At 52.9% G+C, this 17,938-nt stretch overlaps 2 protein-coding genes across 3 annotated transcripts in view; both read right to left on the bottom strand.

Moving 5' to 3' along the window:
* Positions 1 to 818: 818 nt before the first annotated feature.
* On the bottom strand, positions 819 to 4,780 carry ASIC3 (acid sensing ion channel subunit 3). Of its 2 annotated transcripts, none has more exons than XM_077149744.1 (11): positions 4,247 to 4,780; positions 3,307 to 3,457; positions 2,930 to 3,057; positions 2,536 to 2,737; positions 2,388 to 2,444; positions 2,134 to 2,281; positions 1,698 to 1,789; positions 1,512 to 1,591; positions 1,356 to 1,427; positions 1,092 to 1,150; positions 819 to 984 (listed from the first exon to the last, which is right to left on the bottom strand). In XM_077149744.1, exons 1-11 carry the CDS (start codon positions 4,778 to 4,780, stop codon positions 858 to 860), a joined length of 1,650 nt encoding a protein of 549 aa, XP_077005859.1. In that variant the 3' UTR covers positions 819 to 857. The 2 variants fall into 2 exon arrangements, with proteins under 2 accessions (XP_077005859.1, XP_077005866.1); XM_077149751.1 differs by having other exon boundaries at positions 819 to 970.
* Positions 4,781 to 7,871: 3,091 nt separating this feature from the next.
* Positions 7,872 to 17,938, bottom strand: part of ABCB8 (ATP binding cassette subfamily B member 8) — an 18,427-nt gene continuing 8,360 nt past the window's right edge. The window contains exons 10-16 of the mRNA XM_077149734.1: positions 15,699 to 15,732; positions 15,208 to 15,344; positions 14,874 to 14,968; positions 14,522 to 14,655; positions 13,408 to 13,555; positions 11,676 to 11,926; positions 7,872 to 10,928 (exon numbers count right to left, since the gene is read on the bottom strand). Of these exons, the coding sequence (XP_077005849.1) occupies positions 10,788 to 10,928; positions 11,676 to 11,926; positions 13,408 to 13,555; positions 14,522 to 14,655; positions 14,874 to 14,968; positions 15,208 to 15,344; positions 15,699 to 15,732 (940 nt within the window). The 3' untranslated portion in view covers positions 7,872 to 10,787. The remainder of the gene's footprint in view (positions 10,929 to 11,675; positions 11,927 to 13,407; positions 13,556 to 14,521; positions 14,656 to 14,873; positions 14,969 to 15,207; positions 15,345 to 15,698; positions 15,733 to 17,938) is intronic.

Genomic DNA, 17,938 nt, shown 5'->3' with positions numbered 1-17,938 from the left:
AAAGGCTGAGCCTTTCATATGGGTCTCCAAATCCCTCATATCCCCTTCCTTCTTTGTCCCCACCTATCCCTGGCCTGTAGACTCAAGAGGAGGAACTCAAACATGTGGTTAAGTCAGGAATACCCCTTCCCTGCTCCCTCATTTGTCAGATTTCCGGTATGTGGGGTGCAAAGAGAGCAAGGAAGCTGGGCCCACAGCTTGGGCCTGGGTGTGTCCTGACTGGCAGGAGAGGGAAGGAAGGGCATTAGGCTGCACTCCTGCCCCATGGGGTTGGGGAGGGTGGCTGCTGTCTCAAGTTGTGGCTCTTGCAGGGAGGTTGGGGAAGCAAGAGCTGTTCCCATGGAGACAAATGTGTGCTAGATATTGGTCTCAAATGTGAGAAAAAGAGCTGTGATCTGAAGCGGGACAACAGCTTGTGCTCTTGGAAGTGGAATAGCCTCTTGTTTTGTCCCTGCCTCCTTCCCCACCTCTTTCTGGGCTGTGGGTCAGAACCTTCTTCCACCTATAGCCTTACGGCCCCGTGAGCACCCAATGTGCTCACCCTACTGACTTGACTCCTCTCTGCAGACCCACGAGAATACCTGTGCTCTGCTCCATTCCCTCTGAGATGTTAGTCTGATAAACTCGTTCACATTAAGGTGCAAGTGACTGATATCTTCTTACTGTGTGTTCTCTCCCAGAGAGATTTCTGGTGTTTGACTGGGGCCAGCCCCGGCTGTCACCATAACAGGTGAGGAGGGCGGACTTCGGCCTAACTGGTCCCTAGCCTGTAAGAGGAACACCTGGGGCTGACTATTTAAAGCTTTATTTGGGGCGAAGATGGCAAGAGCAGGTGCAGGCTGGGTACGGTCAGAATGTCAAAGCAGGGTCCTGAAGATGTTGATGCCATCTCTAGAGCCGCGTGACAAGGTAGCAGGTGCGGTGGGAGGCAGACAGAGTCTTGGCGACAGCACAGGAAGGGTTGGGAGGCCTGGGGAGACACCACTTCGCTGGCACAGAAGGCCTTCGCCCCACTTTCTGCTCCTTCCCCTGTGCTCCTGGATCAGATCTGCTCCCTCCTCCCTTGACCTTAGGGGGCCATTTCGTGTTACCTGGGGCCTGGGTTGAGATGGGGAACTTGGGTTTGATGGCCGCCCAGTCCTTCCTGAAGCTGTGGGAGGAGGGAGGAGGGAGGAGGTGGGGAGGGAGTTCTCCCTCCCAGCACCAGCCAAGTTCACTGCACTTCCAAGCCCCTGCTAATCAGGGGGCTTTCCTCAGCTGGATAGGGCTTGTATTCTAGGCTGTCAGGGTTAGGGGCATGGGAGAGGCCAAGCACCCACATTGGAGGTGATGGGGGAGGAAGAAGGGGCTGTCACCAGATTGATGCTGGAGTGCCTTTGAGAGCATCTTCGGTTCCAGAAGTACCGCAGGACCCGGTCTTGGAACACCTGGGAGCGAACCATAGCAGGGAATGGGCAGCTCGCACCTTCCTCCTGGGTCCTAGTGAGCACCAGGTTAGGACCTCCGCTCACCTCGCAGAGGTAGTCGAAGATCTCAAGGATAGTGAGCAGGCTGGCACCGATGAACAGCCCCATCTGGCCCCCAATGTCGCCTACAGGGACAGGGTCGTCCATTAACTCCTAGCCACCTGCCCTGTAACACCTGGCCCTGAGCCGCCACCTCCCCACCCCCACCCCTCGGCTGTTCTGTGCGCACACCCAGAAGTTCTGACACTTCATAGGCCGCCTTCTGCTCCACTGTCTCGTAGTCAAGGGCCTCAAAGAAGATATCCAACACCAGCACGTTCTCCCTGAAGGGAAAGAAAGGCCAAGAATGTTTACTGCCCGCCCAAAGGTGCCCACTGCTGCGAAACAGATATAGGTTCTCTGGCCTCTGAATCCTTCCAAGAACCCTGGATGGGAGGCGTTATCCTCCCCAGTTTTCAGAAGAGGTAGCCACCAGTATGGGTATGCAGCTTGCCCAGCGTCCCAAAGACTGTTATGACTGCGGAGACTCGGGTCAGACGCCGAGGACGCCGCCCTAGAGCACCAGCCAGGCGGTTCCCTCCAGTAGCCCCGCTCCGGCACGGAGGAGGGCGCGCCCAAGCCTGCCCCACCCCGAGGCCCCGGCTCTCTCTCGGGCGTGAGCGCTCACGTGATGTACGCCTCGCTGCGGTTGTACTTTCGGGCCAGGTAGCGGGCGGAGGCGCGGCTCGGGATCCGCACCATGGAGAGCTCCTTGGCGTAGCGCGTGCTGGTGCACGGGCTGGGGCAGGCGCACGCGTCCTTCCGCAGCATGGCGTCTGGCGTCGAGATAAGCCAGGGCTTAGGGCCCCACTACCCTGCCGGGTCCGGTTCGTGGGGCCGTGCCGAGTGGGAACAGGGTAGTGGGGGAGGATTGCCCCTTACCCAGCGCTGGGTTGGCACAGTCCTTGTACTGCTGGGGGCTGCACACTGGCGCGCCACCTGAAGTGGGGGAAAGAAGCTAGAGCTTCAGGAGCTGTCCGCACCTTATTCCCTTTCAAGGCCCGGAACCCACCCATCCCCAGCCCCTCACCAGGCATATGTATCATTCGGCAGCCGCACTTCCGAGTCACGTAGCGGGCCTCGCAGGCCAGGCGGCAACCCACTAGGCTGTAGGGAGAGCTGGGGCCTGGGCTGGAGCTGGGGTGATCCAGCAGACCAGAGGGCTCCAGCTCAAAGTCAGGATCCAAAGATACAGAACTGCAGTCGCCCCAGGGTGGTGGCAGGAAACTCAGCTGTGGAGGGGCAGGGTTAAGGAGGAGACTGGAAGGCCAGTGGGGACACAAGTAGAGCTGCAGGAGGTTTACTGTAGGTAAACCTGAGACAGGGACAGGCTCTAAGAAACAGGGATGGGGGGGGCGGGATCTGAGGTGGTGTAGAGTTGAAAAAGGGGAAGAGATCCTAAGAAGGGGGATAAGGGAGGATACTTGCTGCTGCTGGCAGGACACGAAGGTCTGGTAACCAGGGGCTGCCCCAAAACCCAGCTGGTCAATGATGGGTGGCTCCTCCTGGCTGTGAATCTGTGCTCGAATCCCCACCTCGAAAGGAGTATCCTCTGCCGGGGAGGGGGAGCTCGAGATCTGAGACCCATCCATTTGATCTCCTGCCCCAACCTGGCAAGACCACCTCAGTAGTCCCCTCTTCCCAAGACTGGCAAGCCAAGTCCTGTACCCTTCTCACAGATAAAGAACATGCTCAGGGCTCTCTTCCTTGGCACTCCCTCCTCCCATCTGCTTCCCAGAGGCTTTTGCCCCACCCCCCATCTATGCCACATCCCTGCTCCCCTCACACAATGCTCCCGTACCCTTGTCGCTCCACACTGGTAGGTACTCATCCTGCTGCACATCCAGCATTATCTCCAGCCCATTGCCTGTCCCACCCCTGGGAGTGGTGAGAAGCTCCGCCCCATCTGTGCCAGAATTAAAGGTGTAGCAGCGACCCATCCGGGTGAAGATCTGGGTGTGGGCAGACAGGATGACTGGATCTCACTGGGGCAGGAGACACCCAAGCCAGCCCTTCCTCTATGTGAATGCATGGACTGTGGGACCTCTCCCCTTCTCCATTCTCTATTTGGGTCTCTTCTTTGAAGATGGAAGCCCACATTCCAAAGCCCACCAACCCTACCCTCATAAAGATACATGTAGTTGGAACTTCATGGGCTTCCATCATTTCCACGCCTCCTCTGCTCCCTCTCCCCCTTACACTTCAGCCCCCACAACCTAGGGTACAGCCTACAGGGCAGGTGTTTCTTTGACTGGGGGCTGAGATAAAAGGAAGTGGGTCACAGTTGTCCTTCTCTGGAGCTGGCAGAACTTCGAGGAGACATAGGAAAAACAAATCCCCTCTCCTTGGCAGAGAGAAGATCTTCCACCCCAGGAAATTTCCCCTAGAGAACCCAACCCCTAGAATAGCATCTTCAAAGGCCAGACTTCGGGCCCAGAGCCAACTTGGGTCAGTGCCCCATACTGGGAGCCATGGCTTAATATGCTGCATTTTGACTGGATGACAGGGAGGGGTCCCCATGGAGGTCAGCTTCCTGGGCTGAAGAGGAAGGTACTGGTGAAGTGGGGAGACCTCAGCCTGGCTGGGAAAGAAAGGATCCTTAAGGCAAAGGATATTAAAGTTCCTTGACCTTTGGGGGCACCTGAGATGGCAAGGCTGGCATTTGTGGATCCTGGGCAGGGACTGGGTGCTCCCTCCCCTGGGTCCTTGGGCAGGGAGGAGGGATGGGACGGCCAGCTCACCAAGGTGAAGTTTGCAGGCCCACATGGCTGGCCACGGTAGCGGCAGTCCAGCAGCATGTCTTCAAGGGAGTGGCCGGCCCGGGCATAGAACTGCGCCATGTCGAATGTGGAACTGGGCATGAAGCCAGGGGGTGCCGGCGGCCGGCCCAAGGCGCGCAGATAGGAGGCGTGTTCAGCAGGATCCAGGCCCAACAGCGTGGGCCCGGCCCAGTGCAGGTCGTTGGGCGTCAGGCGTGAGCGGCGCAGCGGGTTGATGTTGCACAAGGTGACGGCTGGGAAGACAAGCGAATGGCTTTCGCGCTCATCCAAGGCTGTCTCGTGGTGGAACTCCCCATAGTAGCGTACCCTCTCGGCCACCTGGTAGAGGAAGGTGCCCAGCGACAGGAGCACAGCCACGGCCCATAGTGCCCGGCGTGGGGTCAGGCCACCTGGGCCAAAAACGTGGCCCAGCCCATGCAGTGTGCAGCTGCTGGCAAAAACTCGGATGTCCGAGGCTGGCCGCGGGGCCTCCCCCAGCCCTGCGGGGGGCTTCATGGCTGGAGCCCAGGGAGAGGACTGAGTGGTGACTAGGCTAATGGGAATTAGTTGGAAGGAGAGAGGAAGAGGCCAGTCTCCAGGCTGGGAGGGGCTGAGATAGGGTTCGGGTGGCCAGGCAGGGTCCCTTCAGTAGGGCTAGAAGATGAAGGAGAGGAGCCCAGGTGGAGAGATAGGAGGTACTGGCCTGGTGAGATTTGATGGGATGATCTGGCCAGTCCGGCTCGGCCTTCCCCAGGAACAGTGGCTCTGTCCGGCTCAGTGCTGGGTTGGGGGCTCCACCGCAAGGACCAGGTAAGGTACAGTCAACTGTGGCAAGCAGGGGCTGCTCTGCTGGAGGCGGTGCTTGCAGGAAGCTTGCCGCAGAGGATTGGATTTCAGCAGTGAGGGGGGTACAGGGGCCGGCAGAGCAGTCTGTGGGGGATGGGGTGGGCCGGGGAGGTCCCTTGGGCTCCAGGCTGAGCCATTAGTGCAGTGTGTGTGTGTGTTGCCGGGGGGAGGGGGGCCCTGTGCCTGTCAGAGACCAGAGGCTCCAGGAGGAAACCGCAGCAATCCTGGGGAGGGCTTGAGGTGAGACCAGACATATATTGGGGTTAGGATGCCTTTGGGGCCCCTCTAGAAGGCAGTTGTCATCTCTGTGTGTTGCTGGGCCTGAGGGTCTGTCACTGACCTTCAGACCTGGCCCCTCCCTCCTTTCATCTCTTCCTCTTCCCGCTAACCTCACCTAGGATCTTTTGTTCTTTCACGAAGAGTGGAGTTGGCTCTTGACCAGGCTGGAAAGTGGTGGGAAGTTTGGTATGAGCGAAGCTCCTTTTTCAGCACCCCCAGTGTTCCAGGCCACACTGGATGGTCAGGGGCTCTCTCAGGCTTCATGTCCAAGGCCTGCCTGCTGCATAGCAACCTTATCTCCCTAAGGAGTCAGCCCCCACCCTCCCCCAGCCCAGGCCCCTGCCTTGATAACTGTAGGTTACCATGACCCACCCCCAGGTAACGTAGTTGCCCACTAACTGCAGCCAGCTTTGCCCTAAAGAGTAGAATATTGAATAGTGTGTACGTACAGTGTACTACTTCTTGGGTTTAAAGAGGGGAGAGAAAATAAGGATATATAGTCACATCTGCTTGTATTTGCATTAAGAACTATTGGCAGGTACATAAGAAGCAACTTATTCTGTGGGAATTGTGGGGAACAGGAAAGACGGGCTGTGTTTATTTTTTTATTTCATTTTGATTTTTTTAATTGATTTTTGAACTGTGAGTGTATATGACCTGTCTAAGAAAATAAAACTAATTTTATTCTTCATTTATTTATTTTTTGGGGTGCATGGTCTGGGAATTGAACCCAGGTCTCCCGCATGAAAGACAGGCATTCTAACCACGGAACTACCCGTGCACTGGGTTAAAGGAGAAAGAAAAGAAAAAAGAAAAGTTCTGAGTCCCCAGTGTCCTCCTGTTGAGTTCTTACACAGATTCTCCAAGCCCCTGGGATGTGTCAAGAATGCCATTCCCTGAGCCTCAAAGTCCTAGCTCTTTGCCTGCCTAGACTGGCCAACCTGTTTTGTGCCTTTAGTTCCCTGGGAATCCCTCTAGGTCTAGGGAGGTTCCCTAACTGAATTATTCCCTATTATGATTTTAGCATCTCTAAACACTCTCATCACCTGTCACCAAGGACCCTTTCCATAGGGCATCCTGGTCAATCAGGCAGTGGCACACAACTCCTCCCCCTAGGGCCCTCCCCCATCCTACCCCGGACCTGTCCCCCCACTCCACACACCCTCAATTCTGTCCTAGCTCGAAGCCTCTGCCAACTCCTCCTTTACAGCCTTTCCCCCTCTGAATTATGCCTTTGATCCCACCGTGTCCCACCCTCTTCAGCTTCCTTGCAGCAAGGAGGGCATTCAGATATAACATTCCTGTCCCTGAAACACTATAACCACTACACATATCATTTCACACCTTACTGTTTGCGTTTAATGATGTATTCTGGAGACCTTGCCTCAGCAGTACCTGAGAACTGCCTCTCCTTTTTTTTTTTCTTGTAAGCTTTTTGAACGACTGCATTCCTTTCCATTATGTCGATGTACCGTAGTTTATTTAACACTTCCCCTATTGATGAACATTGGGGGTTTCCAGTCTTTCTTCTGCAAACGATGTTGCAATCAATACCACTACACAAATGTCCTTCTGTGCCTGTGCAGGTAAATCTGGGAGATAAACTTCCAGAAACAGAACTGCAATGGCAATTTGATAGATTTCACAAAATCCCCTTCCATAGGAGTTTCGCTATTTTGCACTCCCATCAGCAATGTAGGAGTGGGCCTGTTTTGCATGGGGCTTTTCTAAAGGAAGAGCCACTATCCTTGAGCAAGCTTGGGTGACCACAGCGACTGGCTCTGAGAAAGATACCCTGGGCTACACTGCCTAGCACTGCGTGAGAAAGTCGGCCTTGAGAAGGCAGAGGCAGGACGTTATTTGAATGGATGCTTTAGATGATCCAGAGATGACAAATTCAGGCTCAGGGAAGTTCCCAGTGGTTGGAGCAGAAACCTCCAGACAGCAGAAGTGCTGCCGGCCAAGCTAGCACTAGCTGGCTGGAAGTGGACCGAAACTGTATTGTTCCTCCAAGGTACAGGGGCCTGGGGCAGCAGCAGGGGGCCCAAGCAGCTTCCAGTGGAAGGGCCACTGCCCAGCTCAGGGTCACGGTCACCCCTCTATGAACACCCTCACAGAGGCCTGCACGGGGAAGTGTTAGGGCCTGAACCTGCCAGTGCCAAACGCTGCTTTAAATACTCAGCACTTTTGGATTTAGGAATTGGGAATTTCACTGTGAGCCTGAGAAAAAGCAGACATGTCTCCGTTAATTTATTTCTACTCCATTTCCTTCCAAAAAAATAAAGCCTTTGAGGCAGCCAGGTTCATTTCGGACATAAGTGGTAGAAACAACACAGTTCTACCAACTGAACATTATCACACTATTACAACCGCTTGTTTACCTGTCTGTCTGCCCAACAGGACCATAAATTTCAGGGGTCAGGGACTGCCTCATTTCCAACAGTAGGTGCAGCGGCACAGAACAGGTACTTAATATTTTTGAAGGAAAAGTGTATAAAATAGGTTCTCACACAGATGGACGCTTCTTTCCGAGGCTATAGCATCATGATTTTTAAAGTATTTTAATGACGATTACCCTACTTTACTTCTTAAAAAAATAAAACAGCTTTCTTCCCACAATTAAAAATAAGACAGGAGCAACTGGGGAGATTGACAGTTGGATCCAATACACAATCCTGGATGGGATCTGGGAAGGGAGGAGAAAAGGCACAAAGGGACATTATTGGGACATACAAAAAAATTGGAATATAAGCTAGAAGCCTTACATCAATATTAAATTTCTTGAACTTGTGGTTACATAAGTGAATATCCTTATTCTCGGGATTAAGTGCTCAAGGAGCATGATGTATATACAACCTACATGCAAGTGTTCAGAAAATGGGTTGACAGTCGGATAGGGGAAATGATATGGCAGATGTGGCAAAATGTTAAAACTGGTGAATCTGGGTTATGTAGGGGCAGGTGTAGGGGCATCCTGGAGTTCTCTGTGTGGGGGTTGTATTATTTTTTTAACTGTCTTATAAGTTTGAATTTCAAAATTAAAAAAAATTTTTTTTCAAGCTTTTAAGATAGCTTGAAAGATTAAGCTTGACAAGATTAAGTCCCACCAGGATTATCTTTTGAATAGTTTGAGAGAGGCTAAGATTGCACAGCAACATAGTGGCAGCTTCCAGTTCAAGGCTTTCCATGGGGTTTTGCTACTTCCGAAGTGGGTGGTGGTGGGAGGAGGGAAGGGCAGGATTCTGGGAAGCCACCCTGAAGATGTAAGGAGAAACCTCGAATCTGTTGTCAGAAGTGGTCCTGGCCAACCAGGACCGAGAGTTGTGGCTGAAGCTGTTGCAGGAACTGCTTTGGCTGGCTCCCCAAGGAGGGAGGGCTTCAGCAGACAAGCAGGGCTGCCCAGGGAGGCTGGGCATCGCCAACTTGACTGGGAAGCTGAGACCCTACTCTTGGCTGTACCTGAGAAGTGCCTCCCCTCTTTTTTTTCTTGTACACTTTTTAAACGACTGCATTCCTTTCCATTATGTCGATGTACGTAGTTTATTTAACATTCTCCCTATTGATGAACATTGGGGGTTTCCAGTCTTTCTTCTGCAAACAATGTTGCAATCAATACCGCTACACAAATGTCTTTCTGTGCCTGGGGCAGAGTAACCCCAGAGTCACCCTCCAGGTCTGCCTCAGATATATCTTCAGGAAGCAGAATATCAAATTAGGGTGGGTGTGGCCCTATGACATTTTGGGAGGTCGAGCCCCAAAGTAGTATCTGGTCCTAAACCAAACCAAGAAGAGGCTGTGAGTCCCAGAAATTGGGACTCTCCCTGTGGGCTTCCGCACTCACACCAGAGACACTGCTACCTCTCCCAGGTTGGCTGCTCAGCCCCCAGCTGCCTGTGCTCTATCCTCACACCGTTGCCACAATGCTTTCCTGAGCTTGACATTAGCCTTCTTTGGCCATAGGAGAAAGCCCAAAATGCTTGGTTGGCCTTGAATGTCCAGCACAGGGAACCACTCTCTCTTTGCCCTGAGGAACAGGGCTGTATATTCCTATTGGTTTGGAACATGGCTTAGAATGGGGGTGGGGATGGGAAGTGACATTAGAATCAAGCAGGGGAGGCAACAGGCTCAGGGAGTAAACAAGAGGGCCAGTGCTTTCTGGAGCACTGCAACATGGAGCCGAGACTGCTCATAGGTCCTGGGGTGTCAGCTCAGCCAAGGGCCCTGCCCCTGTGACTTTCAAGCCATCTCATTCATAGCTCTGGGGCCATAGGCTCACGGCACTTCGGCTGTTTGCCCTCCTCTCCCAAGGTGAGGCTCCAGCTTCACCTTCTCCACGGCGCCTCTCCTGACAGTCTCGGGGGGGCTTGCCTGACAATTGTCACTCCTCTGACTACATGGTGCATTTCATCAGCACCAAGGAGTTAGCACTAACCTCTCCCTATCTGTTTGACCGTTAGCACTATCAGATATAGCACTATACGCCCCACATAGCTGAGCTTTGGGTGTTGTCTCAGTATAGACAGGAGGCTGATACGATCTCACCAGGGCAGGGACCTGTGGTAAGAGCCAGGTAGGCCGAGAGTCTCAGGGGTGCCACAGCATGCTCCACCCCTTCTACCCTACAGAAGGGCTAAGCAGAGTCAGGCAAATGTCCCACTTGGTGGGGGGTGAGGGGGGTGGGTCTGAGGCTGCAGCAGTTTTTACTGGTCTAGGGACAGGAAGGAAGGAGGAATCTAGAAATAAAGCTGTTACTAGAGCAGAGGGGAGGAAGGGAAGCTATTTTAAGAATGGGGACTATGCTGGTTTGAGAGGTTTGGCTAAGGTGCACACTTCTCTCAGGGCCCAGAGTGGCAAAAAGGATGGAGGAGCACTGGGGAGTCAGACCCTAATCTAGGAAATTGAGGCCAGCAAGGATGGGGGGAAAGGAGGATGTGCGTGAAGAATCCTAGGTCTGAATGTGCACACCCTTTCCCAGACCCTAATTTTTAAAACATCCCTAGAGCAGGGGGCCTGGATGCCTTGAGCCTGGCAAGTAGAGGATGAAGACCCAGCAGAACATTTCTAAGAGGGGACTGGGGAGGGTCTGGGCAAAACGAGAGCCAGGAAGAGGGCTGGATCCAGGCAGGAAAGAGGGAAGAGAACTCAGAACATTCTGACTCCACCCTGTTGCTGCCCAGTGACGCTCCAGGGGCCGTGGGAGGAGGGAGGTAGCGGCAGCAGGAGTGGGGAAGGGATGGGAACAACCCCAACCTCCTCTGAGTCCAGCTGCGGGGCCCAGGTTTTATTATGAGCAGGTGGAGCACCTCATGCGTGGGGCTCAGTTCCCGGCATCTGCTCCATTAAGGCCCGGCCCTGGGCACTGATGCTCTGCAGTGGCCACCCCACAGGCAGCCCCTTCTCAGGATTTGTGGTAATGCCTTCCGAGGCCTTTTGGCTTCTCCAGAGGTGGAGCAGATGTGAGGGGGGCTTCCAAGGCCTGCCTCCTGATGAGCTCGGCATAGAGCCCACTTTTCTTCAGGAGCTCTTCATGGGTCCCAGCCTGGAAAAGAGGAAACACGGTCACACGAACCCAGCCACCCTGTAACTCACACAGGTCAGAATTCAGAGTCCCTTGTAGGGCTGTACTTCTCATCAGCCATTGGGGTCACCATCATGTAAGCCAGAGTCACAGCTGAGACACTATGAAGCAAATGACAATCAGAAGGGAACTGCTGCCGGCATGCCTGCATTTGTTAGCTCCACCTCCCTGTTTAGTTGCATTTGGGCAGAGCATCTGAGTTTTCCTGTCTCCCTTACAGGGTCCAAAGATTCCAACTCAGGGACTGATCATCTCCAACACCCCTTGTGAATCCTCTTGGTGTTAGCTTGAAAAAGTGGGTAGGGAGACTGTGAGTCAAGCTGCAGCCTCCTGCAGCCCTGAGCTCTGCTGCAGCCCTAGCCGCTCAGTTTCCATTTTTGTGTGGTCCCCCTGATCAGGGCCCGTGATATTGCCAGCTCCCCCTGTGCCCTTCTGCACCCCTGTACACTTTTTTGACTACTTTTCTGTTTTCCGAGGAGCAGATGGTATAAGTATACCATCCGCAGAAGACTGAGGAAGAAACTCGAGGCCCTGAAAGGTCATGGCTTGTCTAAGGGCAGGAACTCCTGAATCTGTGTGGGCTGTGCCCCAAATCCTAAGGGCCAGGCTAGCCCCCTCCACCGCGCAGCTGAGTCAGCCGTTCCACTGTCCATGGCTGAAGGCATCTCAAACCCACTGATCCACTCTTCCCAGATGGCCCAGACCAACCTCCCAGACGTGGCCGTCAGCCATAACGACGATGTGGTGGGCCCCGCGCACGGTGCTGAGCCGGTGGGCGATGACCAGCACGGTGCGGCCCGCACTGGCCCGGTCCAGGGCCTCCTGCACAACCCGCTCCGACTCCGCATCCAGCGCACTGGTCGCCTCGTCCAGGATCAGCACGGTGGGCTGCTTGATGAGGGCGCGGGCGATAGCCAGGCGCTGCTTCTGCCCACCAGACAGGGTTGTGCCCCTCTCACCTGAGGAGGAAGAGGACAGCACAGGGGGCCGACTTGAGGGTAGCCCCATAAAAGAGTACTGTGTCCTTCCTGAACTTTCCTCTGGCCCCTCAGGGTCCTCCCCTGGCATTATGCACATGCACCCTGCATCTCCGGTCAAACCAGAGGCTCTCGCAAGGCTCCCACATCCCTGTAAAGATGAGCTTGCATGTAGTCTACGTGACACGTAGTTGTACACACACGGGGTGCTCAGTGAACACCGGACGGTACACCAACCATGACGGGGCCAGAGAATGGTAACTGGCCCCATTTCTCAACCTGGGACCTGGAGATCCAGCTGCCTTCTCTTGGCTTCCCAGGGTCTCTGCTCTTGTGGTAAACATTCAGGACCCAAATGTGGGCCCCTGAAGACCACCACTTGGGCCCTGGGGAAGAAAGACCACACTTGGGCTCTGAAACGCCCACAGAGAAAAGCAGATGTGGCAGCCTAGGAGATAAAAAGATTCTAGGTGATGCAGAGTAGTCACAGATTTTCAAGAAGGGGCAGACCCAAAAAGCCCCACTGAACTAAGACGCGTGGCAAGATCAGAGGTACAAGAAAAGTGCTACCCCAAGACAGGCAGGGGCACAGCTCCTCCAATCATAATGCTGCAGAACCTGAACAGTATTGTTAAAAGCTAGATTAGTAATGTAGAATATGAGGGACAGGCTAAAGACTGGTGGGACAACTTGGAAAGCCAAAGCTCAGTTAGACTGAAGTCTAAGTTATAAAAAACAAACAGTTGAGCAACTCGGACACTGCTGCACCTTTAGGTATGCTGGAACATTCTGCAGCAAAGCCAAGAGATACAGGACAATGAACATGGCTGAGAGATGGAAAACAGAAGACCTCTGTGATGAACATAAGGCTGCAAGCTGCAATAGGAATGTTCCACAAGGCAATGCTACTCAGCGTTCCAGAACCATCAGGGCCCTCTTCTGGGTAAGTCAGGAGAGAGACCTGTGCTCATCCAAATCAATCCCATGTAAGACAAGAGGGGAACACCTTTCAAGCAAAGAAGAGAAGAAAAGGAATGAAACAAGGACTGGCAGGGGGAGAGAGAGTTCTGAGGGAATAAAACCCCCATTTCTTCCTGTTCTTGGGAATGGAAGTCAGCTGCTAAGCTTTGCAAAAAGTCCAAATACCATCTAACACTTGTGTCCTGGTCCAGATCTTGTAATTGTGCTCACTTGGTCTTTTTCTCCAACTGCTCTCAAAAGTCCTCCAGTGTCTGCAGACTCTGACCCCAGAGGCTTGGGCTCTCCTTTCACAGAGCCAGCTCTGTCACTCAGCCACTGTTCAGTTTGTGTCCTTTGATGCGATGACTGTCTTTCTCCCCAGCTACTCCTGTCCTCTTCAATCCTGCTCAATCTCAAACTAGTAATTTGGAATCCCACCTTCCATGCCTCATCCACTACGAGGCCTTGAAAAGCAGCACTGTATCCCTGTCCCTGGAACTCACCAACGATGGTGTCATAGCCCTGGGGGAAGCTGGTGATGAAGCCATGGGCATTGGCTTCGCGGGCAGCTGCGTAGACCTCTTCATCAGAGGCTTCCAGCTTCCCAAAACGGATGTTCTCCATGATAGTCGTTCCAAACAGGACTGGCTCCTAGGGGCGAGGGGCATGGGGGAGGAAGTCAACAGAGAACATTTTGGCTTTCCCCATATTCCAGCCACTGCCCTAGAACCATCAAGGGAAGGCCAGGTTCGTGAGGACAATCCATTTCAGCTAGAACAGGATTCCTTACAGGCCAGGTTAGGACAGTCAGAAATTCAAAGGTCAGGCAAGGAGACGGAGTGGTCCATTACAGGGGAGTAGAGGCTGATCTTTGAGGAGGTGGGTTATCTCCCCCCAAAGGTGGAAGGTCCAGCACCTAGGAGCAGGAATGGGAAGGTGGCTGGCCTGGCAAAAACTCTCCTCCTCTCTGGAGAGAGTGGGGAAAAAGGGTTTTACATTTGGGCTTTCAGCTATTTCCTGCCTGGGGGGCCGTCATCTCTTATGGCCCACAAAGGGAATAGTGGAAACCTCACTTGGCAGCACCTCAAACAGGAAAGGGTGGCTTCAGTGCTTCAGGGCAAGGGCTTCAGGCCCCCTCTTAGTAGGGTGATCGATAGTTTTCAACATATCCAGCAACACAGACGTGGGCTTCTCTAAACCTTCTGGCTACTAGAGGCTTCCTAGAGAATTTCCAGGATCCTAAAAAGCCAATCCTACCCAAAAGATCCTTCCCCCATCTGCTAAGGTTGCTTTAAACAGGAAACAAAGTGTTCTTTCCCTGGTGAGAGAGGGGGACAGGGCTGCAGAGGCCCTTGGGGCAGGGAAGCCTAAGAACTAGATTTACATGGGGGAAAGGGAGACAAGTGATGCAGGCCAGGCCTTCTAAAGGCAGATTGAGGGTGGCTGGGAGGTGGAAGAGGGAAGGATAGAAAAGGCACCGGGCACCTCAGGGACAGAGAGATAAGTAATACCAAGTAAAAGAAGGTGAAAGGGCTTGGGTGGAAATGGGTGTCCTCATCGGGTGAAGACCTGCCCTCTGTGGGGAATTGGGCCATGCAAACCCCCCTCTCCCCACACCTGGCTGATGAAGCCAATAACCTGGCCCCTGAGCCAGGAAGGATCGAGAGTTCGCAGGTCCTGGCCGTCCAGCAGCACAGCTCCTGCTGTGGGGTCATAGAAGCGCTCGAGCAGGGAGGCCACGGTAGTCTTTCCTGGGGAAGTTGGGGTTGGGGAGACAGGGATCGTTAGGGAGTGAGGCAGGGGTTACTGCCCTTAGTGGCAGTGGAGGGGAGCCCTATTCAGGAGGGGCAGGGAGGTTCCTGAGGGCAGGGGCTTACTTTTCCCATCCCCAATCTGAGCAGCCATCAGAGGAAGGAAAGTTAGAGGGTGCGGAGGGGGTAGTGGCTAGAGGGGGTTGGCTTCCTCTTACCTCCCCCAGACTGGCCCACAAGGGCCACAATCTTGCCAGGGGGCAGTGTCAGGGTGAAGTCTTTGAGCACCTCAAAGCCAGGGCGGCAGGGATAACTGGGAGAAGCCAAGAGACCCGAAGTCAGAGCAGGGTGTGTAAGTCCCCTGCTGGCCCTGTCCCGGATTCCTAGGAACCAGGGAAGAGCTAAGCCCAAAGCAGGCGCCCCTGGGGTCCCTAAATGAAGCATCCCTGCACCCCTTATCTACAAGGAAGGCATTAAACCCGATCTCCCACCCAGGCTCCTTCCAGTCCACAGCCAAGAGGGAACTTCCATGTCCCGGACCCACTTGCTGACCTGAAATGAACATTCTGAAATGTGATGGACCCACGGAGGTCCTCCTTGGGGATACAGCCACCCCCAAACAGTGGGATGCATGGGCTCAGAGTCATGTACTCAAAGACGCGAGCTCCAGCGCTTAGCCCCCGCACCACCTGGGGGAGGAAATTTAAAAATCTGCAGCGAGGTAGGAGGGGGGAAACCCAGGGTCTCTGGGGTCTTCCTCTGCAAGGAAGGCAGCCACTAGGCTAGGGGGGTGGCGGGAGTGACCCAGCAGTGTCTCCTGTGCTGCTGCACAGCAAACAGAAAGGCAGGAGGAGGTCTGCAGTTCTGGGGACTCAATGTTGGCTGCAGTAGATGGCTCAGGGATTCCCAGCTTCTCTTTCCCTCCTCCCAGCCTGCAGGCTGTTTCCTACAATGCATAAATATCTTGGGCGAGTCATGAAATTCCAGCCTAGGTTTCAGTGTCCATGCCTCGGAACCCACCATCCCATTCCACTGTTACTTACCTGCCCAAATAGGATAGAGAGGTTGGCCATGGACCTGAAAGGAGGAGGGGAGAATGGATGGAAGAGGTGAGACTGAGGGGCCAGAAACAAGGCTGGCTCTCACCTGGATTAGGAGTTCTTGGGAAAGGCAAGGAAACAGGTGGCTTAAAGCCAAACACAAAGAGTTCTCCCAAAATATGGGGTTGCAGGAGCAGCACTGGATAATTGGGCAAGTCACTTCCCCCTTCTGTACCTCGGTTGTCTCCTTGGCCAGATGAGGATGACAATTCTTATCCTACCTCAGGACCAGGGGATACGTCTCCAGGGTAAAAAATAGATGTGCAGTGAAGGGACAGGGCTCCAGTAGGATGGGACCCTGTAAATGCCTAGCCTGCAGAATGCAGGGTGAACAGACAGGCTCCCAGGACACAGGGTCGGGGGTGTGGATTATGATTTCAATCCATAAGAAGAAGCCCCCAGCTGACCACATTTATTACCTTGCCTTTGCTCTGATGATGGAGATGCCTTCAGTGGAGATCATGGCTGAGTATCCCACAACAAGAGATGAGATTTAATGCTATCCACTCCCCAGGGAAGCAATAACTTACATTTAAATTGAGGGCAAAAAACTGAGGCTATCTCTCTCCAGCCAATACAACAAGCAAACTCATCGCCCTCCCTGTCTACGTGGGACATGACTCCCAGGGGTGTAAACCTTCCTGGCAACGTGGGACAGAAATCCTAGAATGAGCTGGGACTTAGCATCAAGGGATTGGGAAAACCTTCTCAACCAAAAGGGGAAAGAGCAAAATGAGACAAAATAAAGTGTCAATGGCTGAGAGATTCCAAACAGAGTCGAGAGGTAATCTGGAGGTTATTCTTATGCACTAAATAGCTTCACCTTGTTAAGATACCTAACATCCTGTTAGTCAAGATGTAATGGAGAGGCTGGAGGGAACTGCCTGAAAATGTAGAGCTGTGTTCCAGTAGCCATGTCTCTTGAAGATGATTGTATAATGATACAGCTTTCACAAAATGTGTGATTGTGAAAACCTTGTGTATAATGCTCCTTTTATATACCTTATCAACAGATGAGTAAAACATATGGAATAAAGATGAATAATGGGGGAACAAATGTTAAAATAAAATTTAGATTGAAATGCTAGTGACCAATGAAAGGCAGGGGTAAGCGGCATGGTATGTATGAATTTTTTTCTGTTGTCTTTTTATTTCTTTTTCTGAATTGAAGCAAATGTTCTAAGAAATGATCATGAAGATGAACATGCAATATGTGATGATATTGTGAATTACTGATTCTATATGTAGAATGGAATGATCATAAGTTAAGAATGTTTGTGTTGTTATTTTTTTTAAATGTTTTAATTGATTAAAAAAAAAAAACAAAACCTGAGACTAAAGTCTCAGAGAAAGGAAGAAAACAGAAGACACCGGTCTACAAGGGGAAACTCTGGAGGGATCCCAAAAAGAAATTCCCTGAAAAATAATTTTTTTGTGTGGGCTTGCCGTGTAGGTGAGTGTTTATGTATATAAGATGGTATATGTATGTGTGTTTATCTGCCTAAACAGTACATGGCCTCCTTTGTCAGGGGAGAGGGTAGGAACAGGGATGTTTGGCTGTTGTGGGGCTGGAGAAGGAAAATGAGTCAATCGCTCCTTAGTCACTAGTCCCATTCTGATCTGGCTGCCCTGTGACAGTGTGTGTGCATGTGAGTGTGCATATGTATGTGTAGGCTGGGTCCTATCTCAAGACTAGGAAAGACTGACTCCTTGGCAATCCTTCGGCAGCAGGACTCATTTCTTCCAGGACCAGGGTGGGGCAGGGTAGGCAGAGTCACAGAGCTTGCAAGGAAATGGTCTGGCAGGCGCAGAGCAATCAGCACTTGCCAAAGGGAGTGGGGAGGCATCTTGCAAAAAAGAGCCAATACAGCGAGTTATCTGTTGATGAGGAGGGAGAAGAGTCTTTGCAGAGATCTGGAAGCCATTAGCGGCCTGGCAAAGGTTCCCCTGAGCAACTGAAAACCAAAATGCACATGACTCATTGGGGCGGGGATGAGCTTGCTCTCAGACGCCCCAGAATAGCAGGCCTTGGGGACACCCCTACAGAAGCCCAGCAGGGGGCGCCAGCTCTTGGTGGCTAGATGGCTGTTCAGTTTCGGCCTAGACCTGGACACCAGTTCAGGGGCCTGATTTTGACTGGGTTTTTGTGGGCTCTGCCAGTGCCTGAGCTCCACCAAACGGAA

Source organism: Tamandua tetradactyla, chromosome 1, assembly GCF_023851605.1.
Source record: "Tamandua tetradactyla isolate mTamTet1 chromosome 1, mTamTet1.pri, whole genome shotgun sequence".
NCBI classification, from domain to species: domain Eukaryota; kingdom Metazoa; phylum Chordata; class Mammalia; order Pilosa; family Myrmecophagidae; genus Tamandua; species Tamandua tetradactyla.
The sequence above is the reverse complement of the archived record's forward strand: the minus strand, read 5'-3'. Positions and strand labels throughout refer to the sequence as shown.

Excerpts from the sequence above, each read along its gene's own strand:
- ASIC3 (XM_077149744.1), bottom strand. The coding sequence starts at position 4,780 with ATGAAGCCCCCCGCAGGGCTGGGGGAGGCCCCGCGGCCAGCCTCGGAC. Across the intron at positions 2,738-2,929 it reads TGTCCTGCCAGCAGCAGCAA|CTGAGTTTCCTGCCACCACC; the intron begins GTATCCTCCCTT and ends GCCCCTCCACAG. Across the intron at positions 1,790-2,133 it reads CGCAGCGAGGCGTACATCAC|GGAGAACGTGCTGGTGTTGG; the intron begins GTGAGCGCTCAC and ends CTTTCCCTTCAG.